The sequence below is a fragment of the Tenrec ecaudatus genome, chromosome 12 (genome assembly GCF_050624435.1).
Source record: "Tenrec ecaudatus isolate mTenEca1 chromosome 12, mTenEca1.hap1, whole genome shotgun sequence".
NCBI lineage: Eukaryota > Metazoa > Chordata > Mammalia > Afrosoricida > Tenrecidae > Tenrec > Tenrec ecaudatus.
This window is the reverse complement of record NC_134541.1, coordinates 141,273,439-141,293,064: the sequence shown is the minus strand read 5'-3', so window position 1 is coordinate 141,293,064 and position 19,626 is coordinate 141,273,439. Positions and strand designations below refer to the sequence as shown.

General features: G+C 58.8%; 1 protein-coding gene across 1 annotated transcript in view; it reads right to left on the bottom strand.

The window, feature by feature from the left end:
- Positions 1-19,626, bottom strand: part of PRKAR1B (protein kinase cAMP-dependent type I regulatory subunit beta) — a 90,423-nt gene that overhangs the window by 24,091 nt on the left and 46,706 nt on the right. The window contains exons 5-7 of the mRNA XM_075527642.1: positions 14,609-14,670; positions 13,962-14,008; positions 5,438-5,596 (exon numbers count right to left, since the gene is read on the bottom strand). Of these exons, the coding sequence (XP_075383757.1) occupies positions 5,438-5,596; positions 13,962-14,008; positions 14,609-14,670 (268 nt within the window). The remainder of the gene's footprint in view (positions 1-5,437; positions 5,597-13,961; positions 14,009-14,608; positions 14,671-19,626) is intronic.

Genomic DNA, 19,626 nt, shown 5'->3' with positions numbered 1-19,626 from the left:
CCAAGAGTTAAAAATAAGAGTATGTGACAGACATCGAAGGAGTAGCTGGATCCAACTGTGCCTAAAGCGGTTTCCTACTACATCTTTCCCTGGGGAAAGAGCCTCAATGACTCCCCTGGTCAACTCAGAGTGCTAAATAACCCAGTGCCCGTAAAATGGCCCTGGTGGTTGTCCCGTGAGTTAGGACAAGGCACACATCTCAGTCAGTGGAGGAAGCCTCATGTGAACTATACAGACATCAGCCTGGCAATCGGGAAGCAGTTTTGATTTCAGCCCCCCAGTTCCTTCCTTCCTGCTAGCTGGGATGTAGAAGTAATAGCTGGAGCTCCAGCAGCCACTTTGGGCTCTTGTAAATGGAGGGAGAAGACCTGGAGGGGCTACAAGATCTGAAAGAGTCTCACAGAACAGTGAGCTCCGAAGAGCAGTGGTTTGAGCCACTGCCATTTTGAGTAGCTCTATCACAACCAATCACCACTCCTGACACCTGGCATTCCCTCTCCGTACTGTCCCTTCCACTGGGAGGGGGCTGACCAAAGAGGATGCTGAGGAAGTGAAGTCTCCACCTGTGAATTCCCATGTTAGCTGATAAAGGATGGGATCTCTCTCGGGGGCAGGGGAGACAGAGGGCTCCACCACAAGGCTCATCGAGGCCAGATGTGGACCAAAGAGGGCATCCCTGTGGCCCCAATCCCAGACAGGGCCCCTGGCCAAGGCCACCTACAGTCACTCCGTGCCTGACCCTCCAGATATGGGCAGGAAAAGCCAGAGTCACCACTCTTAGAAGGTTTGTAGGCAGGTGGCTGTCCCTTTCTGTTGCCCTGACAAGGGACAGCCAGGTATCCAGCAGCCTGCACATGGGCATGAAAGGCTCCTGCCCCTACCCAATCCCCAGCAGCCCCACCATGCTGGGCGGGGCAAGCTTTGGAGGATGGCCAAGCCTGCAAGGGAGGTCATCACAGGAGTGGTGGGTGAGCCGCCAGCAGCCAGACTCCTAGTCAGAGCGCCTGCTGGGTCAGTCAGAGAAGGGGCCTGAAGTGTCTGTGGAGTGGGGTCTCTCAGTCAGAGTGTCTGTCCCTGGTGCCTGCTCAGAGAAGGGCCCTGAAGTGTCTGTGGAAGGCAGTGGGCAGGGAGCCTGAGCTCGACTCCCCACCAGCTCACCTCACTCACAGACACCCTCCCAGCTGTCCTTGAGGCAGGCGTGTCACCGCAGTGCTGGGCAGCTTTCAGAGGGACTTCCAGAGTGAGGGATCAGGAAGAAAGGTCTGGTGACCAGCGTCCATGTGGGTCACAACAAGGCTAACCAACAAGCGACCGTGGGCAGGGTGCAGGACCGGGTGGTATTCTGATCTGTTGTGTATGTATTCACCGTGGATCAATTGGGAATACAGCGGGAGTTGGGGGAGTACCCCAAGTAAGAGGACAGCAGCCCACGGAGGCAGCTACAAACACAGACCCACAGCTCCCCCTGCCCCTCTGTGCTGGGGTGGAGGAGACCCCTGCTCAGGAGAGGGAGACCAGAGGGAGACCTGAGTGAGTGCTCAGAACTCAGGGGAACTTAGAGAAGGGTGAGGGCAGGACCAGGATGGGCTGAGGGGGTGGGGGGAGGGCTGGGTAAAAGCAAGTGGCGCCACATGCCTGTCCCCAGAAAACTATGACAAAAATGTGAATGTGCTGGCGTGGAGGGAGGGAAGGCTCTGAAGTCCCAGCCCAAGGCGAGGGCTTCTCCACAGTTGTTTTCTCTGGAATTCCGAGTGGCGGGGCTGACCTTTCCCACACGCCACGCACACATCCTCCCTGGTCGCCCGGCACAGGCTGTTTCCGGAGCCACAGCCCTCTCCGCATGGCTCCTGGGGCACAGGCTCCTGGGAGGACGGGCCCTCATCCCAAGAGGATGGCAGCCCACCAGGTGCTGCTTGCACAGGCCTGAGGACCACTCTGTACCGTGTGTCTCAGAGCCCCACGCAACAAGGGGCGACAGAGGTATCCCATGCATCATCAGCTGCGTGGACTCAGGGCCACTCTGTCAAAATTCTCGGGGCCTCTGTGAAATAGGGTCATAAAACCCCTGCCTCAGTGGGTCGTTGTCACAAGGGTGTCTCAACGAGAGCTAGTGACACTGCCACTGGTGAGCCAGGACCTTCACCCCAGTGGCAGAGGTGGTGGTGACAGATGGTGGTGGCCATAGAGGTGGATGTGGTAATGACAATGGTGACAGTGGTGGATGTGGTGGTGATGGAGATGATGGTGGTGGTAGTGATAATGGTGATGAGGGTGATGGAGGTGATGGTGGCAGTAGAGGTGGATGTGGTGATGGTGGTGAAGGTGGTGATGGTGGAGGTGGCAGTGACGGTGGTGCTGGAGGTGGATGTGGTGATGATGGAAGTAGTGGCTGTGGTGGTGGTGCTGGAGGTAGTGATGGTGGCAGTAGAGGCGGATGTGGTGATGACAATGGGGACGTGGTGGGGTGCTTCCTGGGCACAAAAGAGCCCTAAGAAGGGACAGTGACATTCCAAGCCAGCCTGGCCAGACCTCACACACCCACACTCAGATCAGCCGTGTCCGCTGGGCACCATGTTCTCTGTGCCTTTAACTTCAGGGGCGGGGGCAAAGAAAGCAGGCTCCAATGGCCGAGCCCTGGGTCCTGAGTTTCTGTTTCCAGCACACAGGGAGGCCCCAGGATCTGGAGTCCCCAGTGTGTGTGTGTGCGGGGGGGTGTCACATGGAGAACATGCTAACCACTAACTGAGAGACTGACCCTGAGTCCACTCGAGGAAGAAAGGCCTGGAAATCTACTTCTGAAATGTCAGCCCCTGAAAGCCCATGAGGCCAGGTCCCGCAGGGACACGCCAGCTGCCTGAGTCAGAGCCAGCTGGAAGGCAGAGAGCCAGGGCCAGGTACTACAGCGCGGGGCCATGAAGCATGAGCTTGGACTCCCCCACTGGACAGTCCTGGGCCCTCTCTGCCTGAGGGCAGAGCGCACTGGTCCAACGGCCCCAGAGCCCAGTGAAAGGGCAGCACGGAGCGGGGTGCTGGGAACGGCCTGGTGGCCCAGGGCGCACATTCCTGTCTTCCTGCTCTCTGGGACTGTGTGGCTGCTGCAGTGTGCTCCTGGGGGTGCTGGGGTTAAAGGTGCCCAGTTGAAAGCATTGCTGGGTCACTGTGGTTCTGCTGAGGCCACTTTGATCCCTGCTGGTGGCACCGCACCGGCCAGGGCTTTGATCTGAAAGTCCCTCTGGAACCCTGGGAACCACAGAGATGGGGGTAGGGGGGGGGTGGGCATACAACACAGATCCCTCCTGAACCAAACCAAGTCAGTTTAGAAGCAGGAAGATTGGGGGGTGGGGGGTATGTGTCCCCGGCTGCATGGAGGGCTGGCCTCAGGGAGGGGGGAGCTGAGAATGAGGGCAGGGGACTTGGGGCTTGCCCCAGGAGGGAGCCAGAGCCAGCAGGGCGAAGCGAGGGCAGGTATGTGCAGGTTCCCCAAGCCTAGAGGTCCAGTACTTCACCTCCAGTTTTGGGGCACAGGCTAAGGCAAGAGGTATGGGAAGCCAGGACCCTTACCCCATGCCCAGGGCACAGGGCTGTAGATTCATTTGGAGCACAGATATCCACCCCCACCCCCAGTTCAAATCTTTTTCTGTCCCTCCCCCCACTAAGCCTCCGTTTCTCACCTGCAGGTGGGACTCTGATCCCAGCCCCCAGGAAGCCCATGTGGGGGACTTGGTCTTTGAGGTCCACCAGCTTCAGGAAGGATCAGAGTGACACAGGTGGTGAGCCCTGCTCCAGGGCCACCCTGTACTCCATCGCCACACAGAACCAAGGATCACTCCTCTAGTGACCTCAAGGCCACCTGTTAGCTTAGACCCAACAGGTGGGTTCATGGCGATCCTAGGGGCCACTAGGAGGCAGTGCCCAGGCCTCTACGCTGCCCCTCATCACTGCGTCTGTCCCCAAAACTGCCACTTGTCCTGGGCCCACTCAGGTCTCTCCTGAAGATGCGTTTATGTCCATGGTCATCCTGGTGATGACCCCAGGTGCTGCCCCAGAGCTGGGCCTGGAGAGCTAGCAACCAGTGATCGCAGAGCTAAGCAGGGGCTCTGAGTCTGCTGCTGGGGGCTGGAGGAGTTGGCCCCACCCCTGGGACAGCTCTGAGACTCATTGGGCAGGTCCAAGGACCCCTGCTTCCAGGTGCAGAGATGGACTTAGCTGAACAGCATGCTCCAAGACGGTGTTCCCACCAATGCCCTGCCTTTCTCCCCAATCCCAGCCGGGATACAGAGAGCTTAGCCTGGGTGGTTTAGGGCTCCCAGGGGGTCCTCTTGGTGAGTTTTCCAGAAGGACACGTGATGGTGGGGGTGGGGGCTCCTTAGGACGGTGCTTTAAGGAAATGGGGAGCTGAGATGGTGAGGAAAGGTAGGCTCCCACAGTGGGCTCTCTGTCCATCTTGACATTGCCCTGCCCACCATGGGCCACATGCCATCCCTTCCTGGGACAGGTACCCCCCACCTGTCCTCCTGCCACGGTCTGGCCCCTGAGACTTCTGTCCCTTACTCTAAGGACCTAAGGACGGTGGAAAGAGCCACAATCTGAGCCCCCCAAGTATGTGGGGCAGTACAACTGGTGAGAATGTTGGGGGAGGTCTGGGGGGCTGTGTGGACACTCCAGAAGGGGGCTGGGGGGGTTCCCTCAGTTCAGGGTGAAAAAGGGTCTCCAGATTAAAGGGGAGAAGGTGGCATTGGGGGGGCTTGGGTGCCACATTGGGAGCTGGAAAGAGTCGAACACCGTCCAGTCGGTGTCCCCCAGGTGTGAGGTGGCACCAGGCGGTGACACAGTGCCTCACAAAACAGCTGCTCAGGAGATGGCGCTGGGCCTGCCCTGGCATTACGAAAGCACTGGGCATGCCCATGGTCCCTGAACAGACCTGCTGCCCAGCTGAAACCCACCCTGCCTCTGGCCACCACCCCTCCTGCCCCGATGCCCACTCAGCCCTTGGCCCCCACTGAGTCCACAAGCTCACACCCCATCATTCGGGACACCCTAAAATGTCAGACCTGAGGAAGTGCACAGGGGCTCTCCCAGCCTGATGCCCGGAGCTGGACAGTATAGCCCCCGGGGGACTGGCACCAGCAGGGACCCCAGCACCTGCAGAGCAGCTTCATTTTCGACACCACCCTATGCTGCCCATGGACCACCGTAGCACTGGCCACCACAACCACATCCCAAACACTCGAATTGATCGGGGAGGGTGGCAAAAGGGGCTTCCCAGCTGCAAGGCACCACCCCCGACCCTGCACAGTGCACCAGCTGCACCGGGCACAGCTGTCAGGGAGCAGAAGCAGCCACTGTCGAGGGGGTGCCCTCACTGGGGAAGCCAAGCTCCTTGGGGGGGTGTGTTGTCACCGTGCACCAAGCCTGGGAGCCCCCGGGCCCCACTGACCATGAGGATACGACGGTAGCTGTCCCGGTCAATGCCCCAGAGCTTGAGGTCCGTCTTGGCCTTCACGGTGGCCGCCCTGGGGGTGCCGTAAATGAGTGCCAGCTCCCCGAAGCTGCCTCCCTCGCTGATGCTGGTTACCCACTCCCCGTTCACGTACACCTGTGGGGACAGCAGAGGACAGGGGACACTCAGGGTCCTGCAGCTGCACCCCATTCATATACCCCTGTGGGGACAGGGAGAAGACGGGGGCACTCAGGGTTTAGAGGTGCCCTTGCTCCCACCAGGAGGAGCCCCTGCAGGCCAAGTGCAGACTCTGACTCACTCTACACACACCACCACCACCCCGGCCCTGGATCAGGTGGACGCCACACCCTGCCCAGGTGTGGACAGACACCTTACCTCTCATTCATAAACCCCCTGCTGTTCCTCCTGCCGAGGAAGCTTCATAGGGGCCTGTGCCGCAGCCCCTGGGGTGGAGTGTGCATGGGGCCAGGACAAGATTCCCTGTCACTGGGCCATCCCCTGGAAGGGCAAGGACTGTGGTTTCTGCTGAGAGCCTGCTCCAACAATGGTCGACACAAAGCTGGCCCTTCATGCCGGTCCTGGCAACGAGGGAAGAGTCATTCCCCTTGGCAGCCCGGGCGCAGGACTCGGGATAGGAATGGGAAGCAAGGACTCAGGGTGAGGCAGGCGTTGAGGACGGAAATCAATGACTCATTATCTGGAGGATAAGGGTGCTCAGAGTAGCTTTGCTCGAAGACGCCGGCGGCTGGTGTCAAGTGCAGGCCAGCAGGGAGGAGTGGATTCTGGGGAAAGAGGTCTGGGGTACAACCAGCAGGCTGGACCTGCGGGGCTGCAGGGCTACTGTCCAGGCCCTTCTGCCCACCCCATGATGCTGCCCCACCCCCACACCGAGACCCCCAAGCTCATTGCTGCCGAGTCGATGCTGACTCACAGCGACCCTGCAGGACAGCCCATGGGTTTCCCAGACTGTCAGGCTCCACGTTAGCCAAAGCCTCAATGAGCGACTGGTTTCAAACCTCCAACCTCAAGGTTCGTCACAGCCAGGGACCCTAGAAAACCACAAACCAAACTCACTGCCTTCGAGCTGATTCCAGTGCACAGCCACCCAGTGGCAGAGAGTAGCACCGCCCCTGTGGGTGTCTAAGACTAACTTCCAGGGGTTGAGACAACCTCCTCTTTACCCCTCGGAGCAGCAGGTGGGTTTGAACTGCTGTTGTTATGGTCTGCGGTCCGACACATCACCCACGCTGCACCCCTGGCTGATCAGGGAGCCCCACTCAGAAGCCTTCCTGAGGGGGCCTGGGGACAGCTCAGGCCACAACTCCAGCCTCCCGGTGAAACCACCAGGAGGCAGGGACCCTGGGGCCATGGAGCACACCCTGGGGGAGACTCCTGGAGACTTGGTGGGTAGAGCATCAGCCAATAAGCACAGGCCGAGGCCCCTGCCACCGGGGGCTCCCGGTAAAGCCAACTCCACCTCAAGGCAGCACAGTGGGCTTCCAAGGCGGCACCCCTGATGCATGCTGACCATGCCCTTGCTCTCCCGTGCCCTGGCTGGCAGGCTAAGACCAGCGGCCCTCGGTTCGCAGCAGAGCCCGTCACAGCCCATGGCACCGCAGTCCTGTATGTGGCCCCAGGGTTAGAGTGGGTGTGCTCACGGCCCACGCTCTGCTTTGGAGCTGCTGGGTGGGGGGTGCCCCGCGGGCTCGGGCAGCTTGAGTCTGAGCTGTGTGTCCAGCAAGGCACAGGGAGGCCTGGGCAGCAGGTGGTCTCTGAGCTCTGTGGGGGGGTGGGGGGGTGTCAGTTTCTGCCTTGGAGCCCAGCTGGTCCTCACTACCACAGGGGGCACCAGGCCAGGCTGCAGGGGCTGGTAGGGTGGCAGGGGCCCTGTGCCTGAGCGAAAGCCAAGGACTACGGGCCCGTGTGTGGCGTGAGAAAGCCCCATTGTGTGGCAGGGCCTGGGGCCACGTGGCACCATGCGCCGAGCACAAAGGCCCAGCCTTCTGGAGACACTGTCTCTCTCTGCACAGCCGGCCAGCACTGCTCACCGGCCGGTAAGCCAAGGGGTGGCCCTCTCTTTTAGTTCCCTCATTTCCAGATGGGTTCTGCCTGCTCGGCCAGGAGCTCCAGCTTCCCTAGGCCAGAGAGGTCACCCTGCCGGCCCGCCGGGGCTGCTAATTGCTCTGGTCCGGTCATTTGTCTGGCTGCCACACGCCCACTGGTGAGTAGACCAGATGGGCAGACTCCCGTTCATGCGGGACACGAGGACTTCGCGTGGTAGACAACTGGCTGACACACATCCCCTGTACAGAGGTCCCGCCACCCTGGAGGTGGGAGCAGAGAGGATCATCTGTAGTGGGCCCTGGGCTCAGCCCAAGACACCCAGGAACCTCCATGCAAAGACCTGGGGGGCAGAGGGGCTGATGGATGTGTACACATTCTTGAGAGACACCTTGGGGGGTGAAACACAGGCCCAGCACCAGTAGGAAATCTCTGGGACAGACAAAGGCAGCTCAATTCACAGTCGCCCAAAGGTGGATACAACCTGAGCGCCCACGGGCAGATGAAGGCCTCCCCCCCTCCATCAATTGATGGATCATGTGGCCCTTCACGCAGTGGAGCCCCACTCGGCCATGGTCCCCGGACCCTGGGAACTTCTCCAGCAAAGACGGTGGAGCCTAGTGGACAAACGCTGTGTCCGCCTGTGCATTGGATCTGTTGCTGCCCAGTGGGTTCCAACTGGGGCGGCCTGTGATGCCCACAGACTGCCGTCTGAGGGGTGCACATGGGGGCCTGAACCCCTCACAGCTGTGCTCAGGTCTGCACCACCTGGGCGAGTCTGTCTCTGAGTCGACCAGTTGGCAGGGCCTTGCTGCACGCTGTGCTCCTAGGAGGTGGTTCATGGAAAACTACGGGCTGACCATGGGCGCGGCAGCGGACCCAGTTCCCCACAGCAACCCCTCCGCAGGCGGGTCCGCTGCCTCCTGTTTTTGCCCCTCCCTCCCCCTCTCTGTCCTCATCTGAACCGGGTCCTGGGGTCGAGGCCAGCCCTTCGATGATCTTGAGTGGCCGTTCTACGAGCTCTGCCGCTCGTGGAGAGGATGAGGCACCCTGCTAGTCTCGTGGGGATGCGCAGGGGCTGCTAGTGGCAAGGTCAGCAGTTTGGACCCACCGACCACTCCCCAGGAGAAAGACGAGGCTCCCTGCTTCCATAAAGAGGCCCCCAGGGTGCTCCACCCTGTCCTGCAGGCCCACTGTGTGTCGGAAGGGGCCCGATGGCAGTGCGCTTTTTGAGTGACTGCCAGTATTCACCCCATTGACCCGTCTGCCGTTAGGTTTAAAGGAGAACTATGGGGGTGGTGACCAAGAGCCACATCCCGGGCTCCATCCATCTCTAACCAACAAGCAACTTGGTCTTTTTTGTCCTTTGCGATCTGGTCCTGTCTCCCCTCTTCAGAGTGGCTGGTGGGGTCTCTGGCACCAGTTACTGCTTCTGGTCTCCGGGGTTGTAGAGGCTGAGGTGGGTGTGATCCAGGGGGCTGGTGTCTTGGGAAGCAGGCTTCCAGGGCTGGGTCCGGGAGGCCTGCCTGTGGGACAGCAGCTGCACCCTGAACCATGTGCGCCACCAGGTTCTCCATGAACAGAGGGTGACCCGGGCAGAGAGGACCCACCTGACTACAGCAGCCAGCCAAGGCCCAAACAGCTGTGCCCAGCACCCAGCCTGCTGTCTGCTGGCCAGAGTGACCTTCACGCTAGGGATATGGCGGGACCCAAGGCTGGAGGTACGAAGAGGCCCTCAGGCTGAGGTTGGGCTTTTGCTGGGAAGCTGGAAAGACCTCTTCTACACCCTAAAAATCCACCATGAAGGAGGGGCGCCCCAGGAGTCCCTGAGGAGGGAGGGACAGAGAAGGCAAGGGCCCGGCCTGCAGCTCACCGGGGCTGGGTAGTGGGGGGCTGGGGATTGGCCCACAAGGAGCCTGAAATAACAAAGGCCTGGAGACAATTAGGGGAGGAGCTGGCCGGGGCTCCCAGCGTGAAATCGAATTGGCAGCTGAGTGTCCTTTTAAGTAGAATTGCTCCGTTCTGGAATAAAGTGAGTGGGGAGGTATTTTTATCCTTAGGAAAGTGGATTATAGCTCTTGGCAACACAGGCAGCCCAGGGCAGTGGCCATACTCTGCATCTCTGGAAAATCATCACTGACCCCCAGGCTGGTGCTCTCAGAGGCCAGCTGACCACCTGGCTGTACCTCTGGGTGATTCAGGTCAGTAGGGGGCTAGGGAGGATGGAGGAGGCCAGCTCTGGGAAAGAGACCTCCTGCTGGCAGGGTGGGGGGCGGGGGTTATGGGGTGAAATTATACAGATGGATGAGTCCCTAACCCCTGCCCGTCCACCCTCCAGGAAATCTAGTTCTGCTCTAGAAAGTTTGGGGTAGGGGAGCTGCCCATAACTCACTCTTGTCACTCACTGGGCGGCCGCCCCCCTCCACTCCATACCCCATATCAACCCCTCCGTGAAAGGCCCAGCCGCATGTGAAATAGGATCAGATGGACCGGCTGGCACTGCTGGGGTCCGTATGAGCTGCTCATCCAGCCATGAGTCACGGCCAGCGGCCATGCGGCTGCAGAGACGCCAGTCCACCCTCAGGGGTCTGGGGGTCTGTGTACCCGCAGGGCTGAGGTGGGAGAGGGACACAGGCAGGCAGTACAGTGTGTTTGGGGAACTCCACTCAGGCTGAAGTGACTTCACATGTCTTGCCTGGAGCTTGGATGGACAGAGGCCTGGGCCCTTGGGACACTGCATCCCAAGGACATAGCCATGGTAATCCTGGGGGCCTCAGGGAGTCTGGTGCCTGCTCCTACAGGCTTCTGTAGGTCAGGCTCCCCACCCCCTGGTCCCCAGCCCCTCATGGCTGGTGCAGGTGGCCCAGGCAGAGGGCCTGGGGTTTTCGGAGGGCATGGTGGAATGGCATGCTGCAACTGGTGGCCTGGGCTGATGTGGTAGGGAGCATGAGTAGTGGCAAGACCCTCAAGCAGAGTGTGTCAGGGCACCCCTGTGCCCCGGGACAAGAGGGCTGCCTAGGCCCCTTCAGGGTGGCCATAGTGCAAACAGCTCCCAAAGGCCGAGGGCAGTCCAGGGTGCCCCCACCACAGCCTCCTCTGCCCTCATTCACCATCAGGGATGGGGCCTCCCTCAAGGAATTGGGGGCTTTTCCTTCGAGTCACTGTGTGAAGGTCTCTGGGTAGGGGGGGCACACAGAGCATAATGTTGTTGGGGGTCGTGGGAGGCGCCACCTCCTCCTCCATGCCCAGAACCCAGGCCCGGTGCCCACCCCTGGGCCCCACACCCCAGCCGCAGTCTCTCCTCAGCCTGGTGGGTGTTTCCTCGGCAGAGCAGCTAGGCCCCCTCCCCCACTTTCTCATGCACTCTGCCCTGACTGGGGGGGGCGCGGGGGGGGGCGGGGTGTCCCGACCCTCTGTCTTCTCGTCAGAGCAGAGTCCCTCAGGGACTTGCCATGAGGAAGAGGCCACCATTCCCACGTCCAGGGCCTCCCCGGGGCCACTTTGGCCCCCACCTCTGCTCCCCAAAGACAGCAGCCCGTGTGAAAATGTCTGGGCACAGACCAGCGTGGACTGCGCACGAGAGGGAGCAGGCATCCCGGGGGACGAGGCTGATGGCCCAGCATCCAGGGGGAGGCCAGCGGGGAGGCCTGTACCTGCAGCGGCCAGCTGGCTCTGGAAGGGACAGTGGGGGTGAGGATGGGGCTGGAGGACAAGCCTGCGCCTGGTGTGCCCTGTGGATGGTCTGCAGAAGCCACACTGTCCTGCCCACAGCATGTCCGCGAGCTGAGCTCAGGCTCCCTAGACTGCCGGAGGGAAAGGAAGGCGGGCAGTGCAAGGGGTTGAAGCAGATAGACTGTCCTATGGTGTTGACCCAGGGTGACCTCGTCTTCCTGGGGAGGGGGCGGGCGTCATAGAGAGCTGCCAGTGGCTGGCAGGACAGGCTGTGGCTCATAGGGCCTGGGAAGCAAAGTCTGGCAACCTCCCGAGACCCCGGGGTAGGGGTGGGGGCTACATGACTCTGACGCTGATGGGGACATCACTAGAAACACTGAACTCCCCAGCAGGCACGTGTACACACGCACATGCCTGTGCCTGTGTGTTGACATGTGGCAGGTGACCCTAGCCTGGTGGTCAGAGTCTGGCACTGGAAGCTCCCAGCCCTGCCTTCAAACTGTCCCTCTTCTCAGGCCCTGGGCCTCCCAGGGAGCCGCCAGCTCCTGCCTTGGTTTCCCAGTGCCAAGGCACAGAGGGGTCCCAGCCAGTGACATGGCGTGAGTCAGTGCGTCCTGTGCCACCAGCTCCGGAAGCCGGGCTGCACCAACACCAGTTCTCAGAAACCCAGTGGGGTGTGGACACGGCCGTTGCCAGGGAAGAAATAGGTCCATGTCCGCCCAGAATAGCCTGGAGGCACAGAGAGCTGTGGCGGGTGAAGGCCTTGAAATAGCCCTTCCCAACACAGGAGTAGGGGTGGGGGTGGGGGAGTTGCCCTGAAGCTGGGGGCTGAGGGGTGGGGCCAGGCAGGTGCAGAGCAAGGCCAGGGGACCTGGGGGGCCTACAATGAGCTGTTGGGGTGCTGGTGTCCATAGCCCAGAGTGGGTACCGGTCAGCCGAGGACACAGAGAGGGGGCCTGTGTGGGTACCAGCCCTTGTGATGGATGGTGTTGGGAATATGGACAGGTCTTGGTGACACGGTGGGTCTGGTCCCAGAGCTGCAAGCAAGCCTGGCACTCACACTAAACCACAGTGTGATGGACACATTTGACATGTAGCCGGGGTGGTGGGCTGAGGTGTGAGTGGGACAGACTCCGGGTACAGAGACAGAAGAAGCAAAGGAGGCACACAGACCTGTTCCATGCAGGTGGCTGCAGACCAACGTGTGCATAAAACTTAGAAGCAGCATGTGAACAAGTTGTGCCTGAGGAACCCCTCAGCCAGAGGCCAGGCTGGAGCCGGTGGGTCCTAGTCCTCTGTGAAAACTCACCCACACCCTCTGCTACCAGCCGGTTCCAACTCAGAGAGACCGAGAGACTCGATAGAACTGTCCCGGTGGGTTTCTGAGCCTGTAACTCTTTCCAAAGACAGAAAGCCTTGCCTGTCTTCCTCAGACTGACTGGTGGATTTGAACTACAGACCTCTGGGTTAGTAGCTCAAGGTGTCGCCACTGTGCCACACTCACTCATGACACGCTGCCCTGCACTAAGACCAGCTCACAGCGACCCTGGCAGACCAGGGCAGGACTGCCTCTGTGGGTTTCAGAGACTGTAACTGTTTGCCAGGGTAAAAAGCCTCATCTTTCTCCCAAGGAGCGGTTGGTGCTTTTGAACCTCAGACCTCACAGCTAGCATCCCAGCATGTAGCCACGGCACCACCAGGGCCCCTTTAGTCCTCAGTGAGTGGTGTCCTATGAGGGAGGGGAAATGCCGAGGCCCAGGAGAAGTGGCCCTGGAACTTCCTCTGGGCTGCAGAAGCTGAGAGCAGCACGGGAGGAGCCCCCACCCCACCCCAGGCGCCTGGGCTCTGGCTTCAGAGCTGAGAATCTCTGCTCTGAGAGGTGCACACCATGAACTCGATCTGCAGCTCACAGCAAGGTCGGAGCTCGGAAGTCATACCCACCCAGAGGCGCTGCTGCAGAAAAACCCAGTAGGCTATTCGGCGCTCACTCCCTAGAGCTGGACCCTGCTGACACTGGGGTCCCGTGAGTTGGGAGTCACCCCAAAGCTGGGGGGGCACCCTGAAGGGGGCTCACCGGTGTGCCCTGCCCATGTGCCAGGCAGAGCAAGGGCCAGCAGCACCCAGGACAGGCCAGTGTCTGGGTCCTCCTATGGCACCGTAAATGTAAGGCCTGCAGCAAAGGGGCCCACAGAGAAGGGACTTCTTTGACAGACCTCTGCCTGGGGGGGTCTTGCTTAGCCGAGCCCAAAGGAGGGCGGCTGTAGGGGAGCTGCCAGGACGTGGGGATGAGGGGATGATGACCCCCCCGGTGGCAGCAACAGCAGAGTCCAGGGACAGCTGGGTCCAGGGACTGAGATGTTCTCCTTGCCCTGTGGGCCTTCGGGTCTGCATTCTCGCTGGCACCTACTGCCCCTTGGGAACGGCCTGTCTGGGGCTGAGCAGAAATGGAAGCACCTGGCGAAGGACACCAGCTGGGGGAAACGAAGAGTCAGCTGCCAAGGAGCCCCTCTGTGAGATGGACGGACTCGGGCCGAGCAGGATGGGGCCCCAGCGAGTGGCCAACAGCCCACCCAGATGCTCTTCCTTCACTGCCTGGATGCCCTGGACGAAGTCTGCACTTTCTGCCCCATGAAAAACTACAAAGCCATTGCCCGGAGAGCGGCCCTCTAAACCTGGGCCGTTAGCAGGCCGGTGTTGGGCCAGGTCTGGTGGGGCTGCGCAAGAGGGCGCGGGTGGCCACTCGAGCACAGACAGGGGAGGTACTCACGTCCACTTCTCCCTGGTCGACGACGTAGAAATTATCTCCCTCATCCCCTGTGGCAACAAAGGGGACAAGTACACGATGCAGGGCACACAGCAGACATTCAGTCAGGCTCCAGGGTTGGAGCAAAACCACAGACTGCCCCACAGCCTTGTCTCTCACTGCCGCTGAGTCAACGCTGACCCCATAGGACCCTCTCACTCTGCCCCTTCAGGCTGCCAAGGCTGGATCGCCTTCCTGGAGCAGACCAAATCAATACCAAACTCATTGTCATCAAGTCAGTCCTGACCAATAGCGACCCTTTACGCTATTCTTTATGGGGACAGACAGTCTCATCTTCTTCCAGAGGAGCTGCTGGTGGGTTCGAACTGCCAGCCCTGTGGTTTGCAGCCCAGCATGTGACCCACTGTGCCACTAGGGCTCCAGATAGTCACTCGGTCGGTCTCCTTTCTGATGACAAACGGAGAGGCCTGCGGGAAGCTAGGGGCCTCGCGTGTAAATAGACTTTCTGTGCTTCACTAATGGGTGCCCTCAGGATTGCAACAAGGATTTTGATATCGATGTCCTGTTAAAACTCAATCACCAGGTACCCCACTGTGGGTCCCTGCCCAGCCCAGTCTGCTCTGACTCGGAGGGGGAGACGGGGCACCTACCTTGTTGTATGACCGTCTCCCCGGCGATGTGCGTGACAGGGAACATGGCGTCAAAAATGTCGCTGAAAAACAAAACACAGCACCTGTAGGTGATAGGCATGGGGCAGTCATGACCTTCCTCCTCCCGAGACTCAATGCTCAGAGCCTCAAGGTCTGACTCTGGGGTTCACACGTTCATCCCAGGAAAGGAGGCAATCGATCTGGATAACTGAAAGAAGAGAAGTCATTTAGGACTCCATGCCCAGGGAGGCCCCCCAGAAGCCATCTGCCGACACGGTTTCTGTGGCAGCAGGCCCAATGTGTGGTACCATGTGATCCAAGGATAAAATCCAAGATCAGAGGAGGGAGCTGCATTGGAGCTTAAATTTTGATCACTCGGTTCGTAGAAGGCAACGGATGACAGTGAAAGCCTATCATCTATTTGCAGACTCCAGTCATGGACGAAACCCCCCTGGATCGCACTCAGCCCACTGACCAGGGGTGTGGACAGTCTGGGCCCTCAGGCAGAGTGCACTGGAAAGTGGATTTCTATAGACAGTTAGGCCAAGATTTAACTTATTCACATTTTCCCTACTGACCCATTTCTATTTGATCTAATTTCTATTAGCTGGGGTTTTTTTGGATTGAAAATTTCAGTTTTATGTTGTTGGGGTTTTTGTGTGATTTTCTTTACATGAAATTTAAAACAAAACAAAAAACTTTACTGACGTTGAATCAATTATAACTCACAGCGAACCTATAGGACAGGGTAGAACTGCCCCTATGGGTTTCCAAGACTTGATGGGAATAGAAAGCCTTGTCTTTCTTTCAAAGGGGCAAAGAGGTTTTGAACTTCTGACCTTGTGGTTATCAGCCCAACACACAACCACTAGAGACAGAGAGTGACTAGATTAATAGTTCCTTGGGGTTATGGCAGGGGAAGTTGGGAGGTGACAGGGAGCTAATGATACCAGGTACAGGGATGGAGAAAATGTTCTACAATTGATCATGGTCATGATTGTATGACTCCGTTTAAAATATTCAAACTGTTGACTCATATGTGAATTGCATGTCCATGAGACATTCTGCAGAAGTTTTAGTAAACAGTGGGGAAGGATAGGGAGAAAGCTTCCACATCAATAAACACTTTTCTACTTGCCTGCTGGCCCTGGCTCTGACTCAGAATGGCCCGGGCACAACACGGCCAATTCTGCCCGGCATCCCAGCCCCCAGCATGGTCATTGCACATTCTGAGGTAGGAGGTGCCCTGGCAGCACAGTGGGTTAAGCAACGGGCGTTCAACTGCAAGGTTGTCAGTTCAAACCCAGCAGTTGCTCTGAGGGAGAAAGAAGACGCAGCCTGCTCCCATCAAGACTGACGGGCTCAGCAAACAGCCTCAGGCACCCTATGGGGCTGTGGGCGCCCTCCTCGGGGCTCATCTTCCTGCAGGATACCCAACAAGGTTCTGCTGGGACCCACAGACAGGGTTTCCGTTGGGAAATTTCCCAACGCAGGTCTCCGGGACTTTCTTCCTCAGTGCACACTGGTAGCTCTGCTGAAACCTGCCCGCAATGAGTGCCCCTGCTGGGACATGACCTGCTGGTGGTGTGGTTCCCAACAGCATAGCCACAGCAGGCACAGGGACAGATGCGCTGGCAACCAAACTCGATGGGGTTTCTGCCTGGGGATCGAAGACTCGCCACGATGGATGATGTGTGATGCTGTACAGCATGGTGAATGCCACCGATGTTCCTGAATTGCACACTTAAAACAAAGCATCAGTGCTTTTGTTCCAGATTTTTTTTTTGTTTGCTGCTTTTGGTTTTTCCCCCCTGTGAATTAGGAGTGTGTGAGGGGTGGGGGTTACATTTCAGACCTTCAACTCTGTGTTCAGCAGTTCAAACTGGTACCACACCCCCAATTTCTCTTGTGTTCTATATGTTCAGCACAGTACAATTTTTGCAAAGGAGAAAGATCTCAAGCCAATATTCTAATTCATCACCTTAAGAAATCTTTAAAAGGTAGAAGGAAGGAAATATAAGAGCAAAACCGTAATGGGTGAAGGTGGAAACTGATGGAGAAATCAGCGTCCTTGAAATGGTCAGTAAGGTCCATAAATCTCTAGCCGCAGAAGGAAGGGAGGGTGGAACAACAGTATCAGGCATGAAGAGGAGGCATCGCCGCAGACCCTGACGGTGTCTATCAAAAGGACAAGGGACCGTACAAAGAAGTAAAACCCACAATCTGGTTTCAGGTGTCAGCTCAGTGTCGCTCATTACGTCTGCCAAGTCCTGCCACCATCACCACACTCTGTTCCCAAAACAGGTTCTGTCCCCTGGAGAGAAAGTCGGTATCCCCGACACAGGAACTCACTCAACAGTCGTCCGCGTGGCTCTAGAACTCACGTGACGAGGAGTGCAGTCTGCACGGTGTGACGGCCGCCCTCAGGGAGGACCGCGAGAACCACGTCTCGCCAGCTGGCTGGGTGACGAGGGCAAACACGAGCACGGTTGCTGGGGAGGACGAGACACAGCGGGTGGGATGCAGCTGGTGCAGCCAGTGGGGTTGAGCGCGGGGGGCCGTCCCACCCCAGCGTGGTATCAGTGGAAACAGGAGCGGCCCTCAGAGAAAGGAACGGACAAGGTGGCTGCCACAATAGGCCCAAGCCCGGCAGTAGTCCTGAGGACGGCACGGGTCAGTGGGGCCCACCTACGACGGCCACCGGAAATGACCATTGGTGTGGGTGGGGCTGACCCTCAGGGGCAGTGCCAGTGGAGACACCAGCTCAGGGCATCTGGGCCACTTAACATCCTGCACTTGTCTATGGAGTGGACAGGCTCATGGCACACAGACTGAAGAGTGGTGAGGCCCCAGTGTCCCCTGGATGATACTGTCACCGGTGCCTATCCCTGGCCCCTTTATCTGTCAGGATGGCAGCCAGCCCAGTGCTGCCCATGTGGGTGCCTCAATTCTGACACGCAGTAGGGACCCCGGCCTGGTGGCCCCGGAGGAGAAGCTGTGGGGCTAACGCATCTCCCAGAGGTGCCCATCTACATCAGCCCATCTCCAGACCTGACCCTTTGACCGGTCCACTTCTGGGTACATCTGTGCCCTGTCAGGCTCAGTGGGGCCTTGGAGAAGTCCCCAAAGAGCTGGGGCCAGTGAGACAGGGCACCTGGCACGCAAGAGCCAAGGTCCAACCACCCTGTTCCTGCACTTCCAGGGTCCGGAAAATATAAATAAGGAATGCCTAAAATAGAAGCTGTTTTCTCTCTATTTAGGAAAGGCTTCTCCTGTTCCCATTCCCAGGGCGCTGACAACTTGGTTTCCTGTTTTTGGCCTCCTCGCTGAGGCCAGAGGGCCATGGTGGCAGAGCCTCCCCTGCCCCCGCAGTCCTCACCTGGGCAGCCAGGGGTCTGGCCCAGCCACCCAGGGTACCTGGCCTCGTGGGCCCCAGGATGTGTGTCCTGGCAGAGCGACTGTGTCTGACAGCTGCAGGCATCATCCAGTCACTGGTTTTCAAATTGGATTGCTTGAAAACCACAAAATGAGGGCTCTTAAAACGAACAGATCTTTAAGGAATGATTTAACCATTCCTCTCTCTTTTTTAAAAAAAGGATATTTTGTCCCCTGATCTACCAGTAAAATGTTTCCCCAAGTGCCACACCCAATCAAACAGATGTCTGGACAGGCAGCACCTGGAGATGACAGGTGCCAGCATCTCGCTCCAACCTCGGCCCCCAGCCTCTCTCCCCTAGAAGCCAGTCAGCACCCAGGTGTGGGCAGCCCTGCCCCAGCCCAGAGTTGGGGTGGGGGCAGGAGGAAGCTGCAGCACCAGACTGAGAAAAGCATCCATGGCCCTGTGCCTTCGGCATCAGTGAATGAGACATAAAGCCTCTGGGAGCTGGTCTGGGGCAAACGGGGTCTGCACAGAGCCTCAGCGGAGAGCAGCTCAACCTGGGGATCACGACCCCTTTGGGGTCAAACAACCCTTTCACAGGGGTTGCCGGATTCATCACAGTAGCAAAATTACAGTTATGAAGTAGCAACAAAAATAATATTATGGTTGGGAGCCACAACAACATGAGGAACTGTATTAAAGAGTCACGGCATTAAGAAGGTTGAGAACCACTGGCCTAGAGGTTGCGGGGTCTCACCCACCCAGCCTGGTGCCGCAGAGGAAAGGCCTGCCATCCAATTCCAGGAGGATCCGAAACCAAGCCCACCACAGGGAGCCAACACCCATGGCCCCACCCTGCAGGCAGCAGAGCAGCCCCTTCCCACACCTGGTCTGAGGCTGACCACTCAGGTGGTCCCTGAGAGCAAGCAGGGAGGTGAGGACAGAATCCCTCGACTTCTGTAATACTGGATGCCCAGGGACCCCAGACTCCTTACACCCAGGGTCCCAGACTGGCTGACACCGGGGACCCTGACGTGGTCACACCCACAGACACTGGCCTCAAATATACCCCAGGCCTTGGCCTCAGGCACCGTCAGGCCTGCCCGCCTCCAGACCTCCAGCTCATAACCTTACCAGACACTGAGTGTCCAGCAGTAACAAGGCCGCCCCCACCAGCCGCCCTCCAGCTCTGGCCAATCAGGCCCCTGCTCTCCCCTCCCCTACCCCACCTTCTGACTCCCCCAGCTTTGATGGCATTTCAAGGTATCAGCCACCTCCACCCCTGAACAAAGAGAAAACCATTTCCGCCTGCCTGGGAGCCTTGACCCCTGCTGCCTGCACTGAGAGCCTTGGGGACCGGGTGTTCAGTCCCTCCAGTTCAAGTGACACTGTGGGCTAAGCATTGAGTTACTCCCCTCAGGAGCAGGGGTTCAAGCCCCACAGGAGAAAAGAGAGGCTGGCAACTCTAGTAAAGTTTTGGTCTTGGGAAGCCCTCAGGTCCCTGTGAGTCAGACTGGCCAGCGGCAGGGGGTTGGTTTGGTTTCTTCAGAGAAGCAGGTTCAGCACTCACAAGGGACATTCCACGCTGTCCTGAGCCCTGGTCCAGGGACACAGAAGTGGAAGGCAGCAGGGGGCCAGG